This window comes from Apteryx rowi, unplaced genomic scaffold (genome assembly GCF_003343035.1).
Source record: "Apteryx rowi isolate R43461 unplaced genomic scaffold, aptRow1 scaffold_86, whole genome shotgun sequence".
Taxonomy (NCBI): Eukaryota; Metazoa; Chordata; class Aves; order Apterygiformes; family Apterygidae; genus Apteryx; species Apteryx rowi.
Window position 1 is genome coordinate 1,838,266 of NW_020451160.1, and position 25,895 is coordinate 1,864,160.

At 52.5% G+C, this 25,895-nt stretch overlaps 1 protein-coding gene across 1 annotated transcript in view; it reads left to right on the forward strand.

Annotated features, from left to right (window-relative positions):
* Positions 1 to 25,895, forward strand: part of CACNA1G (calcium voltage-gated channel subunit alpha1 G) — a 161,502-nt gene that overhangs the window by 50,612 nt on the left and 84,995 nt on the right. Inside the window, exons 2-9 of the mRNA XM_026090589.1 lie at positions 1,550 to 1,661; positions 2,242 to 2,375; positions 14,141 to 14,238; positions 16,530 to 16,689; positions 18,095 to 18,386; positions 18,913 to 19,005; positions 21,150 to 21,972; positions 23,729 to 24,081. Coding sequence (XP_025946374.1) covers positions 1,569 to 1,661; positions 2,242 to 2,375; positions 14,141 to 14,238; positions 16,530 to 16,689; positions 18,095 to 18,386; positions 18,913 to 19,005; positions 21,150 to 21,972; positions 23,729 to 24,081 — 2,046 coding nt within the window. The 5' untranslated portion in view covers positions 1,550 to 1,568. The remainder of the gene's footprint in view (positions 1 to 1,549; positions 1,662 to 2,241; positions 2,376 to 14,140; positions 14,239 to 16,529; positions 16,690 to 18,094; positions 18,387 to 18,912; positions 19,006 to 21,149; positions 21,973 to 23,728; positions 24,082 to 25,895) is intronic.

Sequence of the window (25,895 nt, forward strand, 5' to 3'; positions counted from 1 at the left end):
CCGCACGCAGCCGTGCACCGCGTTCCCGCCGGAGCGGGAGCTAGGCTGGGCATGCCGGCCCCGTGGGAATCTCGCCTGCCGGTGCACGTGCTCCCGTCCTGGCCGGGGAAGCCGCTCCGCCGCAGCAGCTTCTTGGGAGTGGGGAGGGGGGCTGGCTCGGCTCCTGCTGCCCGGCGGAAAGGTGCCCCCGCTCACTCGCCGCGTAGCAGGGCTCGGATGCCGCGGGAAAGACCCGGCGGAGCAGGCGGGTCGCCAGCCCTGCTGGCGGGGTGTGTTGGTTATTCGGCGCTGTAGCCCCGCGCTCGTGAGCGGATGCGCTCAGGCCCCGCGGGAACGTGCTCGAGTTGGACAAAACCCGTCGCAGCTGCCAGGGTGCAGCAAAAAAAAACAAGCAAGGTCCCAAAGGCCCCGGGCAGGGGCTTTGGCGTCTCGCTCGAGATGCTCCGCGTTTTCCCTTGGTGCTGGAGGTCGAGGCTTAGAATACCTTCGAACGCACCCAAACCCGAAGCCTCTGGCTGCCGAGCTCGGGAAGCCTCGTGCCGGGCTGGCGTAACCCCGGGGCCGCGTCGCAACGCTGCTGTGTTTCCGTAGCCCTGCGCCCTGGCAGTCGCGAGCGCGTGGAAGCGCCCGCTGGAGGAACACACAAAATCCTCGCCTTCGGCACCGCGCTTAAACCTTTCTTACGAGGATTTGCTGCAGCAGCGCGGCTTATTCTGTCCGCGAAAGCAGCGGCAGCCAAAGCCTGTCCCAGCAGCGCAGCTCCTCCAAACCGCTCGGAGAGGGAGCGGCCGGGGTAGGGGACAGGCTCTGCGGGGCCTCGCCGAGTCTTAAGCCTTTTAGGCAGTTGGTTAATGTTTCTGACAGTCTTAATTTGGACTGGGAATGAAAAGTTCAATCGCTGGCTTCAGGGAGACGCCCCTGGGATAAGCTGCGGCATGGCTAATAGAGAGTTGTAATGTCGTTAAAGCGCTTTTCTGTAAAATGCCAGGAAAGGAAATTAATGCTGTTTTTTTTTTTCCTAAAAGTTTGTATCGTTCTTTTAATTTAATTTTTTAATCCATCATATCAGCGCTCGGCAGTCCTGCCATGCAGCTTCAATTTTATAGCTTTTTTTTCCATAGCTGTTTCCGTTAGCCGTAGCTACTGATGTCACCGTGGGGAAAATATGCCATTGGTTTGCCATTTGGGTATCTAAGCAGCGCGCAGGATTTCTGCGAGGACCCAGATAGCATCTAACCTCCAGGGCAGCAAATCTTGGCATGGGCCTGGCTTTAAAGACGAGAGTAATCTTTTTGAGCCGGTGGGGACTGCTTGCACGCTTTCCTCCGGGCTCTTCTTTAAGCACGGCACCAAAAGAGGGCCAGGGAAGAAGGTTTAAAACGGGCGAAGCATTGTGGGGTGAGAAGCCCGGGGCGAGAACTCGGGTTATTAGTCCTGCTTTGGTGCTCCGCTCCTCGGTGTTTCGTCCTCATGGCGGCGCGGCCCCGCTCCCGGCCCCGCTTGCGTTTTCCTGGCGGCTGTTGGCTTCCTTGACCGAGCTGCCGCGCACGTGGTTCGAGCGGGTGAGCATGCTGGTGATCCTCCTCAACTGCGTCACGCTGGGCATGTTCCACCCCTGCGAAGACATCGCCTGCGACTCGCCGCGCTGCAGGATCCTCCAGGTACGCCCCGAACGGCGGAGGGAGGAGCGGGGGTGGAGGAGCCGTGGCAGGATTTGCTCCTAGCCACCGTCAGAGATGCTCTCATGCCCATGGGGCGTTTGGGGTCTTGCCTGCACTCAGGTTTCAGCTGTCAGAGTAAAAGCCCTAATTTAAGTGCTCTGACGCAACCACGTAGTGTCAACCCTACGAGCAGCAGCGGCACCATTGCAGCCCAGCCCTGCTTGAAGTGCTCGGGGGTTTTAACCATCTAGTTGGTAGTGAAAGCAGAACCCAAAATGTACTTTTCTGTTCTGYCCCCCCACTAAGAGCTATTCCCTTCCCAGTAGCGTGGGGCTGTTGGCTGAACTGAGTTGGCTGCTCTCAGCGATGAATCTGCTCAGTGATTTTATCCCTCGGTACTGCAAAATGAGGCCTTCTGCAGTGGTCCTTGACTTGGGTCTTTAATTCCTTACCCCGGTGTGAGCGTGGACCTGCTGCAAGTGATGCCTCCCCGCGGAGGGAGGGTGCTGTGGCGCTCCCCAGCTCCTGGCAGCTGGAGGAGCGCTTTTCCCCAACCCCCTTCTGTCCCTCTGTCTTCCAGAGCTTTGACGATTTCATCTTTGCCTTCTTCGCTGTGGAAATGATAGTCAAGATGATTGCGCTGGGGATATTTGGGAAGAAATGCTACCTGGGAGACACGTGGAACCGCCTGGATTTCTTCATCGTCATAGCAGGGTAAGCCTGGCGCACCGAGGGCAGCGGGTTTTCCCTTCTCCCTTTGCCTCTCCTCCCCCACGACGCCGTATCGCAAGCCTCGGTTTTGGAGGAGAGGATGTCCCGTGRTGGTGAGCGCTAAGGTCCTGCTGGCTCTAGCTGTGCATCAGGGTCATCGGCGTTATCCATCCCCTCCCTGCAGGGAGGATGACGGCCAGACCACGGCTGCAAGGCAGATCCTTCGGGCAGCATCTATAGCTTGTGATATAGGAGCGCTATATCCCCCCGGATTTCTTAACGCTTGGTAGCAGAGATGATCACGTGCTCCTGCGGCAGCGCTGGTGTTAAGCGTACAGGTGCCAGCAGCAAAAGGGAGAGCGGGGGAACGGTGCAAAGACCGTTTGCCGTTGCTCTGCGCCAGCCCGTGCGCGTCCCACGCCGGCGGCTCGGGCGGACTCGCCTGGCACGCAGCTGAGCTGGTTTTCTGGCTCCAGCAGCACTGGTAGCTTCAGTTTCATGCAGACTGCCCAGTGGATGAGGTTTCAGCAGATCGTTTAGAGCAAGGAGCCGGGTTCCAAGAGGAATATTTCAGTGAAATGTGCGTGATTGCCCGCTTTATTTTCTTTGAGGGAAAGCAACCAAGTTTGCCTTTTTGAGCATTTTCCTTTCAGAGGCACCTGGTTTGAATTAAAGGCTCTTCTAGCACCCGAGAATCTCCTGGCTGTGGCTGGAAATCCACATGAAAAGTTCCTGGCCCCTGGCCAAGGAGCCGAGTTTCTTTGACACATTAAGCGCTCACCGGCCCTTGCCTCCCCTCCCTGCTCAGAGAGCCCAAGGACCTTTGGGAAAACGGCGCTTTTCCCCCTTTCGATACAGATTCAGATCAGATTAACTGGATTTTCCTGGAATGGACCAGAGGACCCTCCCAGCTGGGCCGTTTCCCAGGCAAGGGTGTCAGCAGGATGCTTGATGTCTGCTGAGACRGGGCGATATGTTTGTGTGCTTGGCTGATGGTCGGCCACCGGCCCCGCAGGGCGGTGACACGTCTTGCAGGTGAGCCAGGGAGCCAGGGAGGACGACAAGATGGCCAGATACGAACCAGCAGGGAAGTACCAGCTCTCCCAGCCCGTTGTTCGACTGGGGAACTTGCTGCCACAGGGTGCTGCAGAGGCCAAAAGATTCAGTGAGGCTCAGAAACCAGATTGGTTGCAGAGATGGAGAACAGAAAGGCCAGGAGCTGGAACAGTCAATATAAACCAGCCTTCTGCAGAAGGCACAAAGTGTCACGCTTTATGCTTGAGACAGCCTCTAACTGTCGGGTTAGGAGAGGGCTTACATTTCCTCTCAAAGCATCTGGACAACGTTACTGGCCACGGCGACAGGATGTTGGACGAGATGGGACCCCAGGTCCGATCCGCTCTGGCAGGGCTGTTAAACATGGGGTTGGGCTGTCAAAGCCTCCCCAGGCCGGGGGATTTTATAGCCTCTCTGCGGGCGCCTTGCCTGCGCAGCACTGCCGTGGCAGGCTACGTGCGTCCTGCGGCTGGAGCCCTCCTCCTGCAAAGGGGAGAGGGCTGCTAGCAGGGACTGCGCTACGAAAGCAGAATACCGGCCTTTGGGGCTGGTAGTCCCACGTTGGCAAATACCTGCCCCGATGCACAGAGCCGCAGGTGTTCTGGGGTAGCTGCTTGCAGGAACGGATGGGAACGCCTTGACGTGTTTGGTAGGAAGCGAGGTGGCTGCTGGCTGCCCGTGTCCTGCAGAGAAGTCGGGCACGGTGCTATGCCGAGGAGCTCCCCATGCCGCAGGGAGAGACCCCCGGAGACGTGGTGTGAGCGGCAGGGGCCCTCAGATTAGGTTCAGTCGTGGTTAGCCTTCCACAGGAAGAAAATCAGGTCTTTGTGCCACCCTGGGCTGGTCTCTGGCATTGTTCGCTGCCTGCAAAGTCCACAGAGGAGCCCGTGGGAGCGAGAGGGGGGCAAAACTCCCCAAGCCCCTCCTGCCTCTTTGCTTTATCACGTCAGGTACTGTTTACCGGGAAAAGTAAAGGTGAAGCGCAAAATGTCCTTTTGCCTTTGCACACAACGAATCTCTTCAAAGCATCTTATTATTCGTATTACCTTTCCTAATTCTGTGAAAGCATTGCAAGATCAGGGCTTGCTCTAGATCCCATTGCCGCTGTTAGCAGTCTTCCTGCAGCTGCAGCAGACCTGGGTTCGTGTTGGTCTGTGCCACTGGAGGGGGAGTTTCCCCAGGGACGAGGGGCCTGGAAGAGTCAAGCAGGGTGTTAAAGCCACCCTGTGTATTCCAAATTCTTCTTTATTCCTTTTTATTTGGTATTTCTTATATTAGAGTTAAGTGTGATAACCAGCCAAACCAGAAACGTGGCTTGGAGCCCCAGCTGGGGAGGTTCAGCGAGGCTCGGCATGGGGTGGGTGGCAGGACGGGCTTGGGGGTGGCACGGTGGCAGGGCTGTGTGCTGAGATGTGTGAGTACAGGGCTGCTTCCAGCTCTGTCGCCTGGCGAGTAACTGCCCTGGGGTGTTGCTGTGTCCTCCTTCCCAGCCCTCTCCTTGCCTTCGCTGTTTGGACTGCAAATACTTTGGAGCTGGAGTTATCCTTAACGTGCTTCTGTGGAGACCCTGTCGTGGCGGGACCCTGGTCTCTGCTGATGTCCCTCTAGCATGGCTGTCACTCCTACTCCTGTCCTAATTCCCACTGCTAAAACCTAATGCCACTTTGCTTAAGCACATGAATCATCTGCCCACCTACTGCTCTTGGGCACCTGTACGGGTGTTTCGGTGCGTCAGGGCTTCTTCCCCCTCCGTGCCCACCAAGCGCAGCGTGGGGAGCTGCCCCTGCCCGCGTCTGCAGCTGCACCGTGGCGTTTGCTCCGGAGGTTTTGCAGCCTCGTGACTTGGCCGGCTTTTCCCGCTCCTGCCAGGTCAGCTTTGTGTCTTGCTAAATGATCGCTCTTTCCTGCGTGTGCATGAACTGCTCCCATCTGGGCCCTGTCAAAACCAATTCAGCTGACAAAGGATCGAACTGGCTTTAAATCCAAAGCAGGATATCTCCTTCCCCGGTGTGTTTGGTTTCTCTGCTGCATGTTACCCGGGCGCTCTCCTTCATGCCCTTACCGCTCTCCTCCAAAATTTGTCCGTCTGTTCTGGCAGCAATTGCCTCCTCGTTATAATACCAGCCCTTTCATGGGAGGTGCTTCTGCTGTCCCTCTGCAATACCTGTGCTTAAGGAAATGTGAAGGTGCTGCAGGAACATATCACCATCGCAGAGAAAAAATGAAGGGACTGGAGCAAAACCTCTCTGTTACTTGAATCAAGACATAGGTAAAGAACAGATTAAGTATAGGACAAAAAAAGCACTCTGGGGTCAAATTCCAACCACGTGGAGTCGAATTCCTCCAGTTCCTCTGCAGTGCAGTGAGACAGCTCTGTGGTTCCCGCCTGGGACAAATTACTTGGATGAGCATCCAGGCCGCGGCACTGGTGGCAGCAGACGGGAGCAAGGAAGGAGTTGAGCTTGATGTGAAGACATCTTGCTGCTTCATCTTCTCTCCCTTCTGCAATCCAACAGCTGCTTTTTCAGGAACCGCAAACCTGAACTGTCGCCAAGCGCTACTGAGGATGTTACGTGGAGGCGGCTGTGCAAACGATGTCCTTAAAATGTCCCAGGGTGCCCAGAGCAGAGAGGCTTTGAGAAAAATTGGAGAATGGGCTTGAGCTGAGCTGCTCCCAGGCAGGCCTGGAAAAATCCCATTAGCAGTCAGAGAGGAGCTGAGCAAAGACCTTCTGGAAAATCCCAGGGCTTCCTGCAGCAGTGGTACAAATTCAGCCTTGTTGGTAGGGCGCAATATGTGCGAAGGGGCTGTGCTGGTGCAGCCCATAGATACATYGGCCCAATAAAGCGAGCCGGATGCTTTACCTAGGTTTTACTCGAAGGCTTCAGCCAGGTTCCCTGCTCTCACTCAAACCAGAACCCTTGTGTTGCAAGGCAGCGTAATAAACCCTCTGCTTGGCCCTTTCCGCCAACCCTTTTTCTCCCCGGAGCCCGCTGCTGTCTGAGCCTCCCCTGCCTGCCCCGGGCTTGGAGAGGGGCGATGGGGAAGYGGTGGCCTGGGGACTGCCTGCGGGGGGAGCGTGACCCATCGTGGCCAAGCGCAGCAGGACCGGCCTCCCCGAAGCTGCCCTGGGAGCAAACTGCCAGGTCCGGGGACCCTCATGCAGCCAGGCAGAGGCGGATCCTCCCCAGGGCCATCTCTGCCCTGGTGGCAGCGACAAACCCGCTCCCTGCTGCTGCTTTCCCCCTTCCTCCTCTCCTCTGCGTTTGCATGGAGGAGCTGCAAAAGGATGGGAGAAAGCAAAGCCTGTGCGTGCTGACGGGCTGGCAGGAGCCCGGAGCTGTTCTTCTCATGTTTTCCTGTTGTTTCACCCATGGTATCTGCCACCAATGTTACGGCTGATGGTTTGGGGTGTTGCATTTCACCCTCCCAGTTCCTTGAGAAGCTGCTGGACTGGCCAGGAGTTGCTGTTGCAGGGAAACCGCTTGTTTGTTCTTGTTTGCTCCAAATCCTCAAAATCCAGACGCTGCAAGTGCCGCGCTGCCAGCGGCACCTGCGAGCTCCTGCCGGGGCTGGCTCCGGCGCGGGCTCGCTCCCCGCCGCCTYGTGGCCCCGTGCTGTTGGCCACTGTTGGGGCATGCCGTTAAGTGCTTTTTGGCTCTATTAAACTGCCCAGACCAATCTCATGAGCTTGTGGAGAATAAATGACTTCTTTGTGACAATGTAATGCAATTAGCACTAATTGTGGAGAGTGTAATGTCTGCAACACATCTCTGTAATTACAGTAAAACTTGTTGGAGATGAGAATAGCACTATATTATCAAAACTCAGCTTATTGAAACATGGCTTTGGCTGTAGGTTAGAAGGCGTGGGGAAAACATGGGAAAAAGAAAAAAAAATTGTGATGAATCACATAATTATGTTCCGTTATTTTAAAGGAGAGGATTTGGGGAGCAAGCTTTCAGAAGAACGCTTGAAGGTTAACTGGTGTTGCGAGCAAGCTTGCACCCTCTAAAGATGATTCAGTACGATTTCCACCTCTCCCGGGGTAAAACACTGAAGCACTGAGGATGAATGTGTGTTCGCACCTCAAAATAGGCAGAATAATTTACAGTTTGGGGCTCTCTGAGGTTGGGGCTGGTGAACYGTGGCCGCGGGATGAAGACGTGCTCTGGCTTGCTGTCTCGTTGGACGCTCCGGCAGGCTCTGGGGGATCCCGGGGCAGCGCCCGGCCACCTGGCCTTGGCTCGCCAGGCTCAGCACGTCTGGCTGCACTGYGCCGCTGGAGCGCAGAGCAGCAGGAGCTTTGCTCAGATTAGTTTGTGAGAAGAAAATAGCCACCAGCAGAGGACTGACAGTCCCTTGGTTGGGGTCGTTGCTATCACCCACTGCTTTCCTGAGGTCTCACCAGCTTCCAGGACACCAGCTCGTTTTGACTTTGGTCAAATAAGAATTTTCCTGAACCTCTGAACTCCTGTATAATGATGCTTTAAACCATCCTCATCTAAAAAAACCCACAAGATACAGTGGTTAATTGGTGTAGAGCCAYTGCGATCCCAGTAGAGAGGCTTTATGTAATAACTTGGTGCTGTGAAAGCCTGCAGGCATCCTCTTTACCTTCTCTAGACGCAGGATGGAGCAGGGCTCCTTATGGCTCTGGGTCAGCCTCTGTGTTTCTACTCTGGTTTTAGCAGGGTTGTGCATCATCCTGTGTTTGAATTGTGCAGGTCTGCTGTTAGTCTGGGCTCAGTCATTTCTTTGGCCAAGTATTCAGAGCTCTGTTTGTGCTTTGCTCATCATAACAGTAAYGGGCCTCTTAAAGACTTCATGCAAAAGTTAAATACTCCTGCAGTATTTTGCTTACGATTCAAGAGGAGCTGGAGGTGGTTGGCAATCAACTTTCTTCAGAAATGGACACAGTTTTCTTTTCTCTTTGCCTCCTGGACACTTCTTCTGATGTTTGTTATTTGTCTGTCCCTGTGTTGATGACTATATTAAAGAGTTTGCTCCACTGAGGTTGTCATAAACAACTCTTAAGGAAGCCTTGCTCCCTCCTGCTTTTGCCTTGAGTGCTGAATTTCAGGGATGAAGTATGTTGTAGGAAACCTTGGTGTATTCATAGGTGTTTGGGAGAGAAAGGGATGTTAGAGCCCCCRCTCCACCCCGGCTCCATCTGAAACAAAAGCACCTGATGGTTTCTGAAAAGCTCTTAGCTCAGAGAATGGATATGAGGACAATTCTGCCATGTCAGTTGGTATGGGGAGCAATGCTCGTATGGGTGCAACAGCCAAAACAGTGTTCCTGCTGGGTGCTTTGCGTAAAGTCGCCAGTGCCTGGCCTTCATTTCACAGTGCTGATTCGCTTCGGAAAGAGGCAGGGCTCTTTCCAGCTGCGCTTTCAGGTGTGCAAAGCTGATCGAGGAGCTGTTTCAGCTTCCTGGTTCAAAGGCAGGGAAGAAAGCGCTGGCGTGGGGCGGACGGGAGCTTCTGCAGGKCTCCCCGCCAGGGGCTCCTAGCGTGGCTCTGAGCAAAGCCACCTTCTCTCTCCAGTCATTAGCTCCTTCATCCCTTTAAAGAGACCGACAGACAGTGAGGAAYGTTGCTTTCTCATCCCCTTTGCTCATATAGCTTGCAATGCTGCGGGGCCGGCACTGAATCCTGCTCACACCTCCGAATAGCACCTCGAAGACGTTGGCTGCGCAGTGACATCTGCAGCGCCTGAGCACGGCTGGAGCAATCGGGTAATTGGCCGTGGAAGTGGCCAATTTGCACACGCAATTACCCAATGTGCAGTCACAGGGGCAGCCCTTCGGCGCGGGCCCCGGCTGAGCAGCTCGTGTCCTGGTGTACGGCAGCGGGGCTGGCGGGACGTCCTGGCCCCAGGCGCCCACGCGCGGCRTCAGCAGCAGTGTCGTGCATCCGGACATCCCGATTCGTCTCCCACGGGATGTGCACAGGGCATCCCAGCCCTTGCTGGGGCCTTTCCCACGCTCTCGTTGCTGGAAGCTGAGATTTGTGCCCACGAGAAGCCACAGCTTTGCGGCTGGAGCCAACGCCTCATCTGAATCCCTTTAAATGGGTAAAGAGCGGCCAAGCCTGAGGAATGACGAAGGCCCCGGTGCCTCCCGCTGCGGACACGCTGCCTGCTTYGTGCCAGCCTTGCCGTTGAGTTTGCAGCCTTTGAGATGGAGCAACCCAAGCGAACAGTATCCTTGACTCAGAGCAACCTGCTGTTTAAAAGAGACCCCTCAGTAGCCTCCCTCGCAGCCAAGCTCTGACTCAAACACACCTGTGAAAAGAATTTTTGTTTTTTTTTAAGTTTTAGGATAGTTTTTAAGAGAAACCTTCAGTTTCTCTCAGTTCTTCAGCTTCAGCTGAACTTGCTGTTGCTTCAAAAGCCTCATTTGTCAAGCGTCCCAGCTGGGACACGTGGTGCCTCTGAGCKGCTTGGATCCAGCAGGCAGCAGGGTGCTGGGTTCACTCTGCTGCCAGTGCTATTATTTTTATTCCATTCAACTTGATTAAAATGAGTATTTTTTTAAATTAAACAACACCCACGAAGGCGGTGAAACCTGTGAGGCTGGAAAAGCAGTGCTTGAGCAAAAGCAGAGTACGGCAAAGCCTGCGAGGGCTGGGAGGAAATTTCATTCTAGCTTTSTGAAGATATGACACAGTCTAAATAATTTCCCCTTGTCTTTTCCAACACTGATGGCTTAATATTATCCCCTGATTGCTGCGCTTTGTAGATAAAGGGTGCCTATATGCCCAGTTTTGGAAACCTTTTAACGTTGAATAAATCTGAGTCTATCTCTTTCTCGCAGCGAGCAGCGGCTCTGTATCGCTGCAGGCAGAAGGGTGGTCAGCTCCCTGCAATGCTGGCCATGCGTTCAGGGGTCTGGCTTCATTTTGCTGCTTTGCTACGGATTCGTTAGTGACTTCAGTCAAATCCCACCGGTTTGGACAGGCCAGCTGCGCCGTGGACCTGGGGAGCTGCCGCAGCAAGAGGCGCCGACTGCAGCACGGCCGCCCGGGCACCGACCCGGTGAAAACCTGTTTGGAGCAAAACTCAGCCCTCAAAAAGCCAGAGGCTTTATTTTGGCAGTGACCGAGAGCCCCCCRGCACCTGGGGTTGTTACTTGTCCCGCCATGGATGGGATGGGAGCCAGGTGGGTGCCGGTGCCGGCACATCGCCTGCTGAGGGCACAGCATGGGGCTCCCGAGGGAGCACTCACCTTCTCGAGGAACCGCTCGGTTAATAATTTTGTGCACGTGGCTTTCCTCGCCGCTGCTTTTCATCTCTTTCCCTGCAGCAGTAATGCATATGCACGAGTTTTTCTCGGAAACTGCAGTCAGCACAAACTCAGTGGCTCTGATGTGTGTGTGTTTTTTGTTTTTTTTTTACACGCGCTTTTAATATTTTAGAATGTGGCGTCTGACTTAGTTGGTCGCCTCCCAGTTTTATTCTGCGCTCTTTTGAAGTCATTTGTGCTAGTTTCTGCTTTCAGAGCAGTGGTGACCCAGGGAATAGGAACAGAGCCAGGACTAAGAGCAGGCTGGGTAAGAAAGAGGACAAGGAACGGTTGTGGAGAGGAGGTTTGCTGGCATTTCTGTGGCTTGTCTAGAGGCTAATGGGGTCAGGAGCATCCCTTTAACCCCTCCCAAGCTTGTGCTCCTCATTCAAGTCTTTTGTAAGGATTTTGCTTAAGGGCTGCTCTGCTGTTAGACAACACACTTACAAGATCCTTCCTGACGCTTTGGCTGTTACGTGAAAAAAAMCCCCTGCTGTGATCCACGTCTGTCTCCAGGCGGAACATGAATGGATTTTGTCTGCCCCGTCTATCCCAAACCGCCCTYGCTGCCAGGTCTACCGAGTCCTGGGTTTCCCTCTCTGAAGAGCCTTTGCTGCAGGTTTGCATCAGCCCTTTTCAGGCGTTCCACCAACAGCCTGTCATACCTCTGGCTTTGCAGATCCTCTTATTCTTAGGAGGTCCTGAACGCTTTCTTGCTGAATACCTCCAGCGAACAGGAGTTACTGATAACTCTGACGAATCTCAGCATTTGTTATGAATCCCTTCTGTTTAATGCCTAGTATTTTTCTAAACCTTAAACTTCGCTGTGCACTCRGGTCCATGGCAGAGGCTTTGACAGGCATTGTGCTTTTGCAGTTGAATAGAAATGACATCTGAGTTGAAGCTTCAGAGTAAGTTTTTTACACTGCAGATTTTCAAGGCGTAAATCTTATATATGCTGGTAAATGCACCTGTCACATTGCCAGTTCATGACATCCTGACACTGGTTCTCTCTGGGTATCTTCACTTGCCAGGAAACATGGACTGAGCCTTCCCGTGCATCCCTTTGCTTTGGTGAATGACCTTTGAGCAGGCAGTTGTTGGGATTCTCGTTGGAGCTGTTCTTTAGTGACTGATTTTTACCCACTTTTTTTTTTTTTTTTTTTTTCCCAGTTCTTCTCTCAAGGCACTTGCAGGTTGCTTGAGCTGTTAGGTCTCTGGGTGATATCTGGATGTTGTAGTCGAGGTCTGCAGCTGAGCTGTGCAGTGCGGTCACGTCGGTGCCGCTAGCCGTGTCCGGCAGCAGAGGCAGGAGAATGTCTGCGAGGGTTCAGTCTCCATGTTGGAGTTTGCTCAAGCTAGGGTTCTGCCTTTTTTTTTTTTTAAGTTGGCATTATAATTGTTCTTATGTTGAATCAAAATGTATTTTGAAACCCTCCCTTTGAAGGTGTCAATCATGACTATCTCTAGAAGCAAGTCTAGGTCTGTCGTTAATAAGAAAATGGTTTGTGTTGGTGAAAATAATGACATGCTGTTCTGAATTTCACTGTTAGCCTCTGCTTTAATAATAAATCAAGGAGAAGCTGTATGTTTGACATGGGCTCTTTACCTGAATCCTGCAAACCATATAAAAGTCTTAAATTCCCACAGTGAGTGAAATTTTAGACCCATTGAAATCCAAGGAAATTTTTGCCACTGTCCCTGTCAGACCAATATGGGTAGTCCTGCAAACATAGGGTGAGACCTGCTTTTGTCTTGGAGGCCAGACATGCTTTCGGTGGCACACTGCATTACTCTCAGGTCAGAGGATGAAGACCAACCCATAGAGTCAACACGGGGCTGTTGGGTGCTTGCATTCTGGGACTGTCCATAGGACTGTAAATATTGCTCCCTGGCTGAATAAAAAAGAATACATTGAGCTTAATTTGACCTTAGGTGCGGTTTGATGATAACCATCATCAGAACCTATTAAGAGAAATGGGATAAAATGTATCTGTCTCAAGTGTGGTTTCATGTATTTAAGGACTACAAACCAGAAAGGCTTCTCCAGATGGGGTGCTCCCCCACTGGAGATGGCAGAGAGGAAGGAGACTATGTTTGGTTGACCACAGAGTGAGCAGAAGTCACTGAGCAGAAGTCACTGGCGTGATGCAGCCATGAAAAAGGCTAATGCGGAGATGTGAGATTTCCAGCAGGGAGAGAGGGGRCAGCATTAATGCTGTGGCACAAGGCACAGGCAGAGCCTCCTCCAGAAGTTCAATGTCTATTCAAGGGTAATGGTGATTAATTCAAGCTGGAGCAGGTGTGGAGAAAGGCCATGGAGATGACTGGGAAAGCAGAGAGCCTGTCTTGCAAGAGGAGGCTGGAAGAGCTTGATTGTTTTAGCTGTGCGGAAGCAAGGCTGAGAGGGGATGCAGTTTGTCCTCTGTAAACATACCAGGTAGGTAAACACCAGGGACAAAGAACAGCTATATAAGCTACTTAAAAGACAATGTTGGCATAAGAACAAATGGATATAAGCTTGTCCTGAATAAATTTAGGCTGGAAATTAGGTTTCCAACCATCCAAGTTGGAGGAAGGGAACCACCCARCTGGCTTTAAGATGGAACTTGGTAATTTTTGGAATAGATTAATATCCTGTGGTTGCCTGTGGCAGCAGGAGACCAGCTGTGCGGAGAGCCTCGTAGTCCTGCTTGCTGTGTTTGCCTGACTCGGCCTCTTCAAAAGTACTTGTGTGCAGAGCCCTTCCATGTTTCCCCACAGCTGGGGAGCGAAGTCCTGGCAGTGCCGTGATGGATGGCCCTGCTGTGCTTGAGCAAAGGTACCATGGGCAGGGAGAGATGAAGGTTCCTTGGTCCACGTTTGCCCCAAATGTCTACAAGTGTCACCCCTTGTGATTTGTGTGCTTGCCTATCCACCTAATGCCCACCTGCGAGTGGTCTTCTGCTCTCTGCTGGGTAAAGCTAGAATAGCTCAGCCAGCTCCTGGCTCTCGCTGCGCTCCCCCAGCTCAGGGAGGAGAGGGGCTGCAGAGGAGTGCTCCTCTCTGCTCTGTGGGGTCGTGGGTGGCATGGTGGTGTCCTGTTAAAACCAARGCTGTCTCTGGAAATTCCCTTCTCGGACTGCACAATGATTTTCAGGAAGCTTTTGCCCTGGACCCTCTACAAGAACAGTAACCAAAGCAGGTGAGAGGAACTATGGGTGTCTGAGCTGCTGTATGAGGTTCTCTCTCATTGACTTTATTCTGATATGCAAATAACCCTTAATTAATTCCTCTGGCAGACTTTCCTGATGGGAGAGATGCAGTGAAAAAGTCTCTCTGTGGGCATCTGGCATATAATGTTTAATTTATAATGTTTGGTAATCTAACCTGAATCTCTCTCCTGAAGATCTTAGACAGTCTTCTGTGTCTGTGTATTTTGCAGCATGCTGGAGTACTCCCTGGACCTGCAGAACGTCAGCTTCTCAGCAGTGCGCACCGTCCGGGTCCTTCGGCCACTCAGAGCCATTAACAGAGTTCCCAGTAAGTTGGATCCTTATTCCCCCTCATTGATACCAGTTCTTTATATCCATGCTCCATGGATGGGAGAGCAAATACAGATGCTTCCCATCTTACATTGCAGCCCAGATGTTTCACCCAGACCCTGGTAGTGTGATGTCCTACCTCTGCTCTTTGGTTTCTAGGACCTGACACTCTCCTACTTTAAATAATAGCCCCTCTGACACCTTTGGGATCAGAGATGAGTAACCAATCAAAAAGATATCTAGCACTGTAGTCACACTCCTTTTTTTGTCATCTGAAGAAGGTCTTAGGAGGCCACTAAGTTGAAGAGATGCAGGTGATAGAGATGCCCAAGTTGACAGCCCTCACCAGGCAGCACTGGCGATAGGTCTGAGGCACTTCATTCCCACCGGCCTGCGTTACCATCCCCTCCTGGAGGACGAGCTGTAGTTGTCTCTGCCAAAGGAGCGGTGGCCCAAGACATCCTGTCTGATGGTGCATGTGATGGGGTGGAAGAAATGGGGGTGAGGAAAGCTTGTGATGCCATACCTGTGCTAAGGATCCAGGTTCTGTTGTTTTTAATGTAACATATATCGTCCAAGCCGTTTCCTCCCTGGGAAGTCAAGCTGTGGGTCCTGCTGACCTTGTGTGGCCTCATGTCTTTCGGTGAATGCAGTGATGCTCTGAAAGTCATGGAGTACCTTAAGGAGCATTAGGAAACATTGCAAGATCTTCCTCTTTGCAAGAGTTTTTCCAAGAGCAACGCTTCTCATGAGTAAAGCTGCTTATTTCCCAAGCCTCAGAAAGATGAACAAGCCTACCTTACCCCAACACCTCCAAAACAGCCCTGGATGGGATGGGAGGTGGTCATTCAGTGCTGGCTTAGCAGGGCATGCTTGAGGATATCAGACCCAGCTTTAACACTGACCAGCGGTGTGGCCTGATCCTGCATCTGGGCAGGCAGCAGCGGCACAGCCCGTTGCTCAGAGAGGTGCTGGTGCCATTGCAAATCCTCCCAAACTTCCCAGGGAGCCATTTGTGTCGCACAGTGCTGGGCGAAGTGCAAAGATCTAGGAGAGAGAGGCAATAAACTCAGTCTCCATAAGGACTGAGTGTGTTAAGTGTAAGTACAACTGCATTACAAATGTGTGCCTGGACCTACAGTCCTGGGTATCGAATTCAGCATTGTTATTAGCCAAATTGTTATTAGCCAAGTCCGAACACCCACCTGTCGGAACTAGCTGATGCCCTGATGAGAACTAATCAGCTTCTATTCTGTCTGTCAATGCTGGAGGTGTCTCTGCTCTATTTATTTTTCTGATCCCGACTGTTAAACTTAATCTGGTGTGCTGCTGCTGTTTCAATCATTACGGTAGCGTCAGAATCCTGTTTGCAATTTTTTTTTTCACTGCTGAACTGATGGATGGCTGAATTTATCTGCCACTGTCTAACTGGGGATGTAATTCACTTAATGTATTTTCAAATCCTGGGTAATTTATCTTGGCTCCTGTGCAACATAGTTACAATGGGAGAGAAACGTGAGGTGGAAGGGGGAAAAAAAAAAGAAAGAATTCTGTATGATGATAAATGCAGTAAAGACAGAAAGTCATTTCAGTTAATTAGGAGTTGACGCATGGTGGTTATTCCCCGGTAGAAGAGTAGAAAAAAAAACCCTGATAGCGGAGATGACAGCATCAGGTAACAGAAAAACAGTCATCTTGAAGTATCAAAGTAAAGGGTGCAACAGGAAAGGTTTATTTAAATGAAAATCAATATAAGCAAGCAAGAGAATGCAGAAGATGGGGAAAGAAGGAGAGAGAGAGAGAGATGAGCAGAATATTACAGAGACGTCAGATGAAATCAGGGTTTTTTTTGTGTGTGTAAATGTCAAGTTGAAGTCACCATCAATTTGTCTTTGTTACAGAACTGGCTGTTCCTGAACTTGTGAGAATTAACTGCCAGAGAAAGTTCTGCATTTTAAGGCAGAAAGGGGATTCAGGGTGGATGGGAGGAATTAGGAATGGAAGGGAATWTTAATATATTGGGAGTGGGGAAAGGAATATGACAGAGCAAGGGCAGTGGCAGAGGTCAGTCTCTGGGAAAATGGGAGCAGCTGGAGAGGTATAGCTGGAGAAGACTTTGGGAGSAAAGAAGGAATTGAGACAAGGAGTGAAGGAAGGGACATTGGATGGGAGAGCAGCTGGATGTCAGGGGATGGAAAAGTAAGGAGTGTGGATGGAAAGGAAAGGGGTAGGAAGACATAGCTGGAACATGAAAAGTTCTCTTTAATGACAGCTTCCTCTTCACCTCAGGTATGCGCATCCTGGTGACACTTCTTTTGGACACGCTACCCATGCTGGGGAACGTCCTCCTCCTCTGTTTCTTCGTCTTCTTCATCTTCGGCATCGTGGGAGTCCAGCTGTGGGCAGGTTTGCTCAGGAACCGCTGCTTCCTACCAGAGAACTTCAGCATGTGAGTCTGCAGCAGGGTTCCCCATGCAGGGTGGGCAGCACAAGTGTCTCCAGGTTGGGCAAATCCACGTCCTGCCAGTGCTGGACAAAACCTTGCCAGGGTCTTGCCAGGCCACGGGCTTGGCACGAGGGAGGCAGTGGCGGCTCCAATACTGAGTTACGTGGAGTTTTGCGTGAGGAATGCAGCAGACTCGGATCCAGTTAGATCCACACTGGGATGCGATAGTCCTGCAGCCTCGAAGTCTCTTTGTCTTACACGCTGCAAGATCACAGAGAGGTCGCTGCAGCCAGACGGCTCTCAGACCTGGACCTTGCTCACTGAAGCGATGAAGCTTTTATCCTCTCCCACGCATCTCCTAATCAGCTGACACCCCTCTCGTAGACTGTGTCAACAGGAGGGAGTAGGAGACTCATTAGCAGGGCAAGGCCCTTTTAAATAAAATGGCAACAGAGCAAAGGGACTGATTCACCACTGAGGAAATCCAACAGAGCTACAGGTTTGGGTGCTCTTTAGTTGAACCAGACTTCCAGGGTCTTAGATAAGCTTTGAAGGGTATTAAAGGCAATTCTGCAGGAATTAACTGGGCTGAACTAGGCTTAAAAATATCTTTGCAAGCTTTAGTGGGAGTCCTGGCAGCATTAAGGGGATAGCTGTTTGCTGAGCAAGAAGCCAGTCGCTGGCTGGCCGTAGGTTGTTACATCTCCCCAAAGAGTGTTTTTGCCTGGCTTGCTGTCATCAGGCCACCCTCAGAGGGAATTTATAGCCTATCTAGTGCTGAACAGTCACTGTGAAACGCAGAGGGAAGGCCCTGACTCTGGTTCAACAAGCTCTGGAGATCCCTGTACACAGATTCTCCCCAAGCCAGTCTTAGATATCCAGGACAGGAGATACACGAGCATAAATTGACTGATTTCCATCTTATTGCAACAAAGACTTCACAGAAGCCCTGCTGGGCAAAATCCTGCTCTTAGTCCCCTAAAGTCAAAGCTGGAGCGATTCTCGGTGGAGTGGCTCTTAGTAATGTTGTCGGAGCGGTTGCTCTGAAATCACAACGTTGGACATAGCAGCACTTTGTCTAACCAACCTCGTTTACTTCTTTCCTCCTCATATTTCTTTTTCTATTCCTCTGTTTCATTCTCTTTTCTTTCCTTCCAGTAGCAAAGAGTTTATATGTGGCAGGAGTGATGGGTCCCAATTCTGAGCGGCTGAGGGCAGTGCCTCAGTTTCCCGAAATCAGTTAGGGACATGAACTCCCCTGAAGGGGCTGCAGAAGGACTGAGGACTCTTTAAAAGAGCTTTAGCATCCACAATAAAAGATGTCAGACTTCCTTGCTGTTACAGTTGTTACCTTGGCAGATTGCCTGTAATCAGTGTGCAAGACCCAGCTGTGTCTGCACTCTTTCAGCCCCTACACGGTGGATTTGGAGCGCTACTACCAGACGGAGAACGAAGATGAGAATCCCTTCATCTGCTCCCAGCCTCGCGAGAACGGGATGCGCTACTGCCGAAACATCCCAACGCGGAGGGAAGAAGGCCTCGAGTGCACCCTGGATTATTATTCCTACAACGACACCACYAACACATCCTGCGTCAATTGGAACCAGTATTACACAAACTGTTCTGCCGGGGAGCACAATCCCTTCAAAGGAGCCATCAACTTCGATAACATCGGCTACGCCTGGATTGCGATATTTCAGGTGAGCCCTGCGGGCAAACTGTCACCAGGGAAGGAAGCAGCTAGTTGGGTCTACCCACGTGTTCCCAGGGGCTGTATGATCAAATTCCCAGAGGCTATTCAGCACCCCGCACACACCTATATAGTAGTGCAAGGGTACTCAAAATGCCAGGGAAACAATTTGATGTCTGCTTTGAAGATGCCTCCATCTCACATCTGCAGACAAAGCCCCAGTCCCCAAACGCTTTGTGTTAACAGGAAGAGCATCCTGGTGTGGAGCAGAGCCTAGAGCCTGCTCCTCCCTCTGCAAAATGCATCTGTGGGCCTTAGGTCCAGCTGGGAAGGAAGGGCCGGAGTCAGCCCACATTGTGGGCAGCTGGCAGTGTGGCTCTTGGCATCGATGGGAATAGGATTTGGCTCCTTAGTGCCTTGCAGTGCACCAGGAAAAGGTGTCAGACATGACCCAGTCATGAGAAGTGTGTTGCCTGTGCACTTGGTGTTACCACCAAGCCTTGACAGGTCTGTGTTCCCTTCCCTGTCTCTGCCAGGTCATCACGCTGGAGGGGTGGGTGGACATCATGTACTTCGTCATGGACGCGCACTCCTTCTACAACTTCATCTACTTCATTCTCCTGATCATTGTGAGTTGCCCGATCCTGTGAATGTGTGTTTCCTCCTCCTGTATTGGAAAGGGCAGAGTGGTGTGACCCAGAGCAACAGAGCAGAGAATACATTGCATATCTCTACCTAGGAGAGGTGGAGACTGCCTGCTGGAAGCCACGCAGCTTTAATACGGCATTGCTCCTAACTGGCTGCTGTATTTACGCATGCAGCTGCCTTTTGCTGCAAAACCTGAAGGGAGGCTGTGGTAGATGTACTCCTATTGCTGCTGCTTCTACTGCTTCTCTCCTTGTCCTCCAATTCCTCTCCCTTAGTTGCTTCCTTGAATTTAAGCTTAAAAGATAGGAAAATTTCCTGATCAGCTTCTGAACTCTGGATGGGGAGGAGGCTGAAACTCCCCCTTATCAAAGAGCCCAGCTGGCTGGAGTCCTCGGTGGAGAATGGGCATTCCAGGAAAACAGTCCCACACGTCAGAGAGCACATTAAGAAAGGAGGGAACAGATCAGTCCCCACAGCCCACCCACACTTCACAGCCTCATCTGAGACCACCCACAAAGGAGCCAACAAAGCATTTCTGTGGGGGGGAACCTCATGATGGGGTTCATCTCTGCAAGGAGAAAGGTCTACAGCAACTAGCTGGGCTTGTTGTCTAGACTCTCTTTATCGTCAAGGGAGAAAAATAGGTGCTTTAAGGGTGATTCATCTCATCCTAAGGTAGATATCTAAAATAAATTAGATGCATTGCAGACYTGATGTGCCTATTTCTCTCTTGACTCTAAAGGATCATTAGGTGCCTCACTCAGATGTAGCTGAGATAAGTGAGGTGAGTCCCATTCTTCCTGTCTAATTGGACTAAGTCCAGCAAAATAGCTGCACATCATCCATTAGACCATTGCAGGGATTTCTGATCCTCATCAAACCAGGACTCGAACCCCGATGAGAAGGTAGGAATCTGTTTAGTCCATGTCGCTTTTTCTGGTTCATCTATTAGCCTCCAAAAAAAAGAAACAGTCCCTTGTTCTCTGCCTCTCTGGAACAAGAGAGAGGAAGGGCAAACGGTGCTTTCCTGGATGCCGTGCGAGTACCGCTAGCAGTGTGTGATAGCCTGTTAGCAGGGGCTGGGGGCATTAGTTATTCTTTGTGATCCAAGCTGGGATCCGCAGGAAGCAGAACCTCAGGAAACCCTGGTTTGAAATAAAATCTCAAAGCTGTGGATACAGACTGCTGATGCCCTTGCGTAACAGTAACCCGCAAATCCTGTTAGCAGAGGAAAGGGATCTGCTCGCAAGCTACCCACACACTGCCAGAAAAAACCCTCCTATCAGTAAGGCTCAGTGCATTCATCGTAATGCCACTAATTGTGATAATTACAACTGCTGTCTGCGGAGACAGAAAAACAAAATCTTAAAAGAGCAAAAGCTTTTTGTCAAAATAATCTCCTCTCGTCTTTGATCTCTGACGTGCTCAGTGGAGCCCTGGCGTGGGAGTCCCCAGGGCGGGGGCTCGGGGAGGCTGTATCCGGGGATGAGTCAGCCGCTCCGCGTGCCCCCCGCTGCCGGGCTCTTGCCTGCACGCGCGGGCACCCCCCGCTGCCGTTCAYGCCCTTGCTGGCCCCGCACCGCCCTCCCTCATCTCCAGCTCGAGCTGGTGTTTTTTTCTCTTCCCTTCCTAGCCCTGCCTTAGCGTCCAAGGGTGACTTCTCCCATCGCTTCTTCTGGCCCTCTTGCTAAGCTCAGGCACCTGCTCACGCGCTTTCCCACGGCAAGCTCACGCCATCTGGGTTCAAAAAGCCACGTCCCTGTCCTCTCTCAGCTCCGCTCTTACAACCTCCCCCGTCTGCGAAGTCTGCCAGTTCCTGCTGTCCAGCGAGCTAAGCCCAGGGCGCTCTTCCAAGGAATGGCGGAGCCCCCTTTTGTTCCCAGCAGGGCAGAGGAGGGGACCAGGGCTCACCGGTGCTTGTTCCCTCACCCCCAGGTTGGGCTGCGGGAATGGAACACCCGGCAGCGGGGATGGGGCTGTGGGAAGGGAATACCTGCGAGCAGGGATGGGGCTATGGGAAGGGAATACCTGCGAGCAGGGATGGGGCTATGGGAAGGGAATGGCCAGCAGCAGAGATGCTCATGCTGCCCTCTCCCTGAGACAGCTGACACCTCCCCTCCCGTAGGTGGGCTCCTTCTTCATGATCAACCTCTGCCTAGTGGTTATAGCAACGCAGTTCTCCGAGACGAAGCAGCGCGAGAGCCAGCTGATGAAGGAGCAGCGGGTGCGGTACCTGTCCAACGCCAGCACCCTCGCCAGCTTTTCGGAGCCAGGCAGCTGCTACGATGAACTCCTCAAGTACCTGGTGTACATTGCCCGCAAAGGCAGCAAACAGCTCGTGGAGGTGTACCGGGCGGCGGGGGTGAGGATGGGCTTCCTCCCCAGCCCCGCGAGCAAGGCAGCGGCTGACAGGCAGGCTGGGAAGCGCCGGAGCAGGAAAAGATCCTCCGTGCACCACCTCATTCACCACCACCACCACCACCATCACCACTATCACCTGGGCAACGGGAACCTGCGGGCGCCCCGTGCCAGCCCAGAGATCAGCGACGTGGAAACCAGCTCGCTTCACAACGGCACCAACCGGCTCATGCTCCCGCCCTCGGCACCAAACCCCCACGCTTCCCCCAGTGCTGCTCCCAGCAGCACGGAGTCTGTCCATAGCATCTACCACGCCGATTGCCATTTCGAGCCAGTCCGCTGCAGGTCGTCCCTCGCTCAGCCAGGCCTCAGCTTGCCAAGCCCAGAAGGGATCCCCAAGAACATAGTTGGCAGCAAGGTCTACCCCACTGTGCACCCAAGTACCTCCCATGAGATGCTGAGAGAGAAAAGCTTAGGAGAGGCCGCAGTCAGCGCTGGGACCAGCACCCTAACAAACCTTAACATACCTCCCGGGCCGTACAGCACCATGCACAAGCTGCTGGAGACGCAGAGTACGGGTGAGTGCTGGGGCTGGAGATCAGCCTCTGCTTGCGTTTCAGAAATGAGAGAGATCCTAACTTCTTTTTCTTTCCACTGAATCTTTCCAGGGTTCTTTTCAGTCCATGTTACAGATAAAGGCGATGGCTTTCCAGGTAAGGCCAGCAGGAATCTTCCAACCCACCAAATGCATCTTACAGTCAAAGCCAGGAAAATTTTCAACCTCCCAGGCTTCATACTTGCAAAAATCCAAGGGAAATTAATGTTTCTAATGAGCTGATTTCCTTTTCTTCCCTTCCCCCTCCACCCTCACAGTTTATTCTGCAATTACAGGGAGCGCTCCCAAAATCACTGCACTCATAAAATAGGCTGGAATGGGCTCAATGGTGCAGACCAGACCTGGAGCTAAGCTTAGCCCATTCAAAATGGCCAGGTCCCTTCCTAGATAAAATGTGGGGGTTGGCGACGTCTGCGTTGCCTGCTGCTTGCTGATGAGTTCGGATGTGGACGCCTTCCAGGTCTAAATGACCCGAGTCTCTCAGCACACCCTTGAGTACTGCTTAGCTCTGCTCTCCAAGGGACCCAAGGCTCAGAGAGATCAAATGTCTGCTTTTCAGAAGTTCTCAATGGCAATCGCAGATGCTGAGTATTAAAAATCTACCCTAAGTGATTTGCTCAGGAAGTCTGTAACAGAGCCAGAAACTGAATGCAGCTTTCCTAAATTGAGGGTTTCATACCTTCACCGCAAGACGCTCTTTTCCCCTCCACATCCTGAGGTTTGGAAGCTCAGGCCRATCTAGTTCAAACTCTCTCAGCCTCCAAGAGGCATTTCTAGGCCAAGCTTTCCAATGTCATGTGCACCCCCTGTCCCAGCGGCCTGTTTCACCGCAGGTTTTAACCTTTCCAGCCAAAACCTGTGCAGAGAAGAGCCAAAGTTCTCCAGCCGTTCCAGAGCCTCGCTGGAGAATAACTAAATAGAGCTGGGCTCTGGGATTGTTTTGTGCTGGGTTTTAACTCATACCGATGTTTGCTGCTGTGGATGGGTCAGGAATGCACTTGGTAAATAGCCTCTCCCTTCCCTTGCAGCCAGCCAGTGTTTTTAAGAGAATATCCCACTTTTATTGTCGACCGGGGGAGCCATCTGGCAGCTGGGAGCTGCCATTGTGCGGAGCAAGCTGCGAGTCGCATGTTTTAAGGGGAAGCTGGCAATTTTGAAGTATCAGCAAACAGTGGGAGGAGGAAAGCAGGCTGCTGGCTGCAGTGCTCCTGCTGATTGCAACGCGGAGCACACCGGGTGCCAGCGGAGCCCATCAATTGCTTCCCCATCGCCTCAAGGGCCATAGGGTTAATGAGATGGGTCAGGGCCCCTCGGCTGGTGGCAATGCGCAGCAAGGAGGGCTTTGTCATCGGGAGAAGGCGCTTGGGGAGTGAAGGTTTTGTCTAGGCCCCTCTAACCCTTTGGGGAGGGCAGCGCGAGCGGGGAGGAGGCAGAGGGCTGGAACTCAAGGAGTCGGTGTCTGCTGTGCGTTGACCCTGCTGGTGGGATGTCCTCTGGCCAGGCTGATCTCCATGGTCTGCTCTGCATCCAAGTCCTTCTAATAGCATCAGAGCTGCTTCACCTGGCCCAGCAACAGGGGAGCCAGCAGGAGCCCTCTCCCCTTAGGAAGTATCTGTCAGGTCAAGGGTAACAATTTGACGCTAGAAGGACTGGGAGATTCTTCCCGTTGCAGCYCGAGCTCCCCGGGCTGGCTGATGGGCTCCCCTGAACGTGCCTCTTTGGCATTTCAGGTACCTGCAAGCTTTCCAGCCCCTGCGCCAAGCTGGACAGTGGCTCCGGAAACCCTGACAGCTGCCCCTACTGCCTCAAGACGCTGGCCAACGACGCGGAGCTCACGGAYATTGAGACGGCCGACTCGGACAGCGACGGGGTGTATGAGTTTACGCAGGATGCCCACTACAGTGACCAGAGAGACCCTCAGCGGGGGAAAGCCCGGGTCAAGAGAGTGAGCCGGGTCCTGGCCTTCTGGCACGTGGTGTGCGAGACCTTCAGGAAGATTGTGGACAGCAAATACTTTGGCCGCGGGATCATGGTGGCCATCCTCATCAACACGCTCAGCATGGGAATTGAGTACCATGAGCAGGTAAGCACACCCCGCATGGCACTGCGCCACCGTAACTTGGCTCTCGGGAGTTGCTTCATCATGGGAATGTGGCCCGTCTCAGTGCCAGAGCCTCGGTTTGACCAGGCAGCCCTGGCACCTTCAGCTTCCCTGCGTTGGAGGTGAGAGCTCCTGGGGTCTCGAACGAAGGGACTCTACGGCAAAGGGTCTGCTACGCCACGAGCAGGAGGAGGASAGGGCTGCCTTTTCTCATCTGAGCATGTTTCTAGCTTGTAAATAGAGTCAGACAGTGCTCAGCCTCATCACAGCCCCATGTCCTGGCCCTGCCAGGGATGCTGTGCTCCATGAGGAGACCACTGTCATGCAAAAAGCGCTGTGTATTTTTGGTTCCTCTAGTGAGGAGGCCAACCAGAGGAGCCAGTGCTTTGCCACGGCTTTTGTTTCAGCCCRGCAATTCTGGCGGTGCTGTTCATGGCAGCGGATTTCGGGGTCAGCGCAGCTGCAGGCATGAAAGTCTATTGAATTTCCAGTCCCTGGAGAGGACGTAACAAATGCCTTTGCCTCCCCAGTGAACGCTACAGCAACAGTGCTGAATCCAAAATAGACTCATCTCAGCCTAGTCCTCCGCCGTATTATCCGAGTCCTTGCAGGCACGAGGCTGCTCTGCTCCAGGCTCTCATGCACTTGTCACCCAGCAGATTCTTCCCCTRTATATAGTCATCAAGAAAAGAAGTTGCTGTGTTCCTCTGGAAACGTCTCCATAAGGGCTGTAGGCGCTTTGCTTTTAAAGAGGCCTTCATACAGCTTGATCTTTCACCTAATGTTTTGTGGCTGCAGACGGTGGTGCGCCTGGTGCAGGTGCGCTCAGTTCAGTTGCCCGACAGCAGTCCGCTGAAACCCGTGCCCACACGAGGATGGGATCGGTTGCTTCCCGCTGGCACGTGCTTCATCTGGATTTGCGGGGGAAAAGTTTATTTGCCTGGATGCTTAGGTCTTGCAAAATCCCCTTAGGCAGCTCTCCTGAGTGCAGCACTCGAGGCTGCCGGGGGGGATCCAGGAGGAGATGCGTTCCCCACACTGGACATCTCCGCTCAGTGCTTCGCTCCGTGCCTCTCGGGAAGCTCCCGAATGTGGCAGCTCTTTCTCCACCCGGTCCCTGTCCCACCGCCAGCATTTTCTGGGAACTCCCTTGCGTTTCAAGTCATTGTTGTTTACTTTTTGCCCTTTCTGGCACGTTTTGTGTTTATGCAGTTGTTCCCAGTTGCATGCAGAGGCATTTCTTCTGCTGTGTATAGCTCCTGTTGTCAGTGGGGTGGCTGCAGACGGAGCCACGCCGAAACGACTCCAAATCCCCGTGTCCTCCTGTGGCATTAATGCATCAATGCCTAAACACTCGGAAGACTCCAACCTCCTCGGTGTGCTAAATGTGTCCCTTCAGACCAGCACGTTTCCCCTGACGTCCTAATACGGTCTGGCTGGCCAACCTTTGTTTTCAGTACACATTAAACAGAGATGCATGCTGAAGTCCTGCAGGTAGGATCAGTTGATGCTGTTTCACCTTCACACGGCGACCTTTCTGGGAAATGCTCGCCTGTGTGTGAGAGGAAGCTTTAGTGGTTCCTCGTTTGTTTAATAATATCAGGGGGATCATCTCTTAAGAACCTGAGGGGAGGTGGATCACAGAAATGGATCAAAATTTCTATTCCTCCTTTGGCTAGATGAAAGGTGAGAGCGGATATGCCATATTTGGAGCTGTGTTATTGCTGCCGTGTTTCACTGGATTTGTCCAAGAGGTACATTTTCAAGTGTTGGTGTCCACTGTCAGAAGCCCCTGT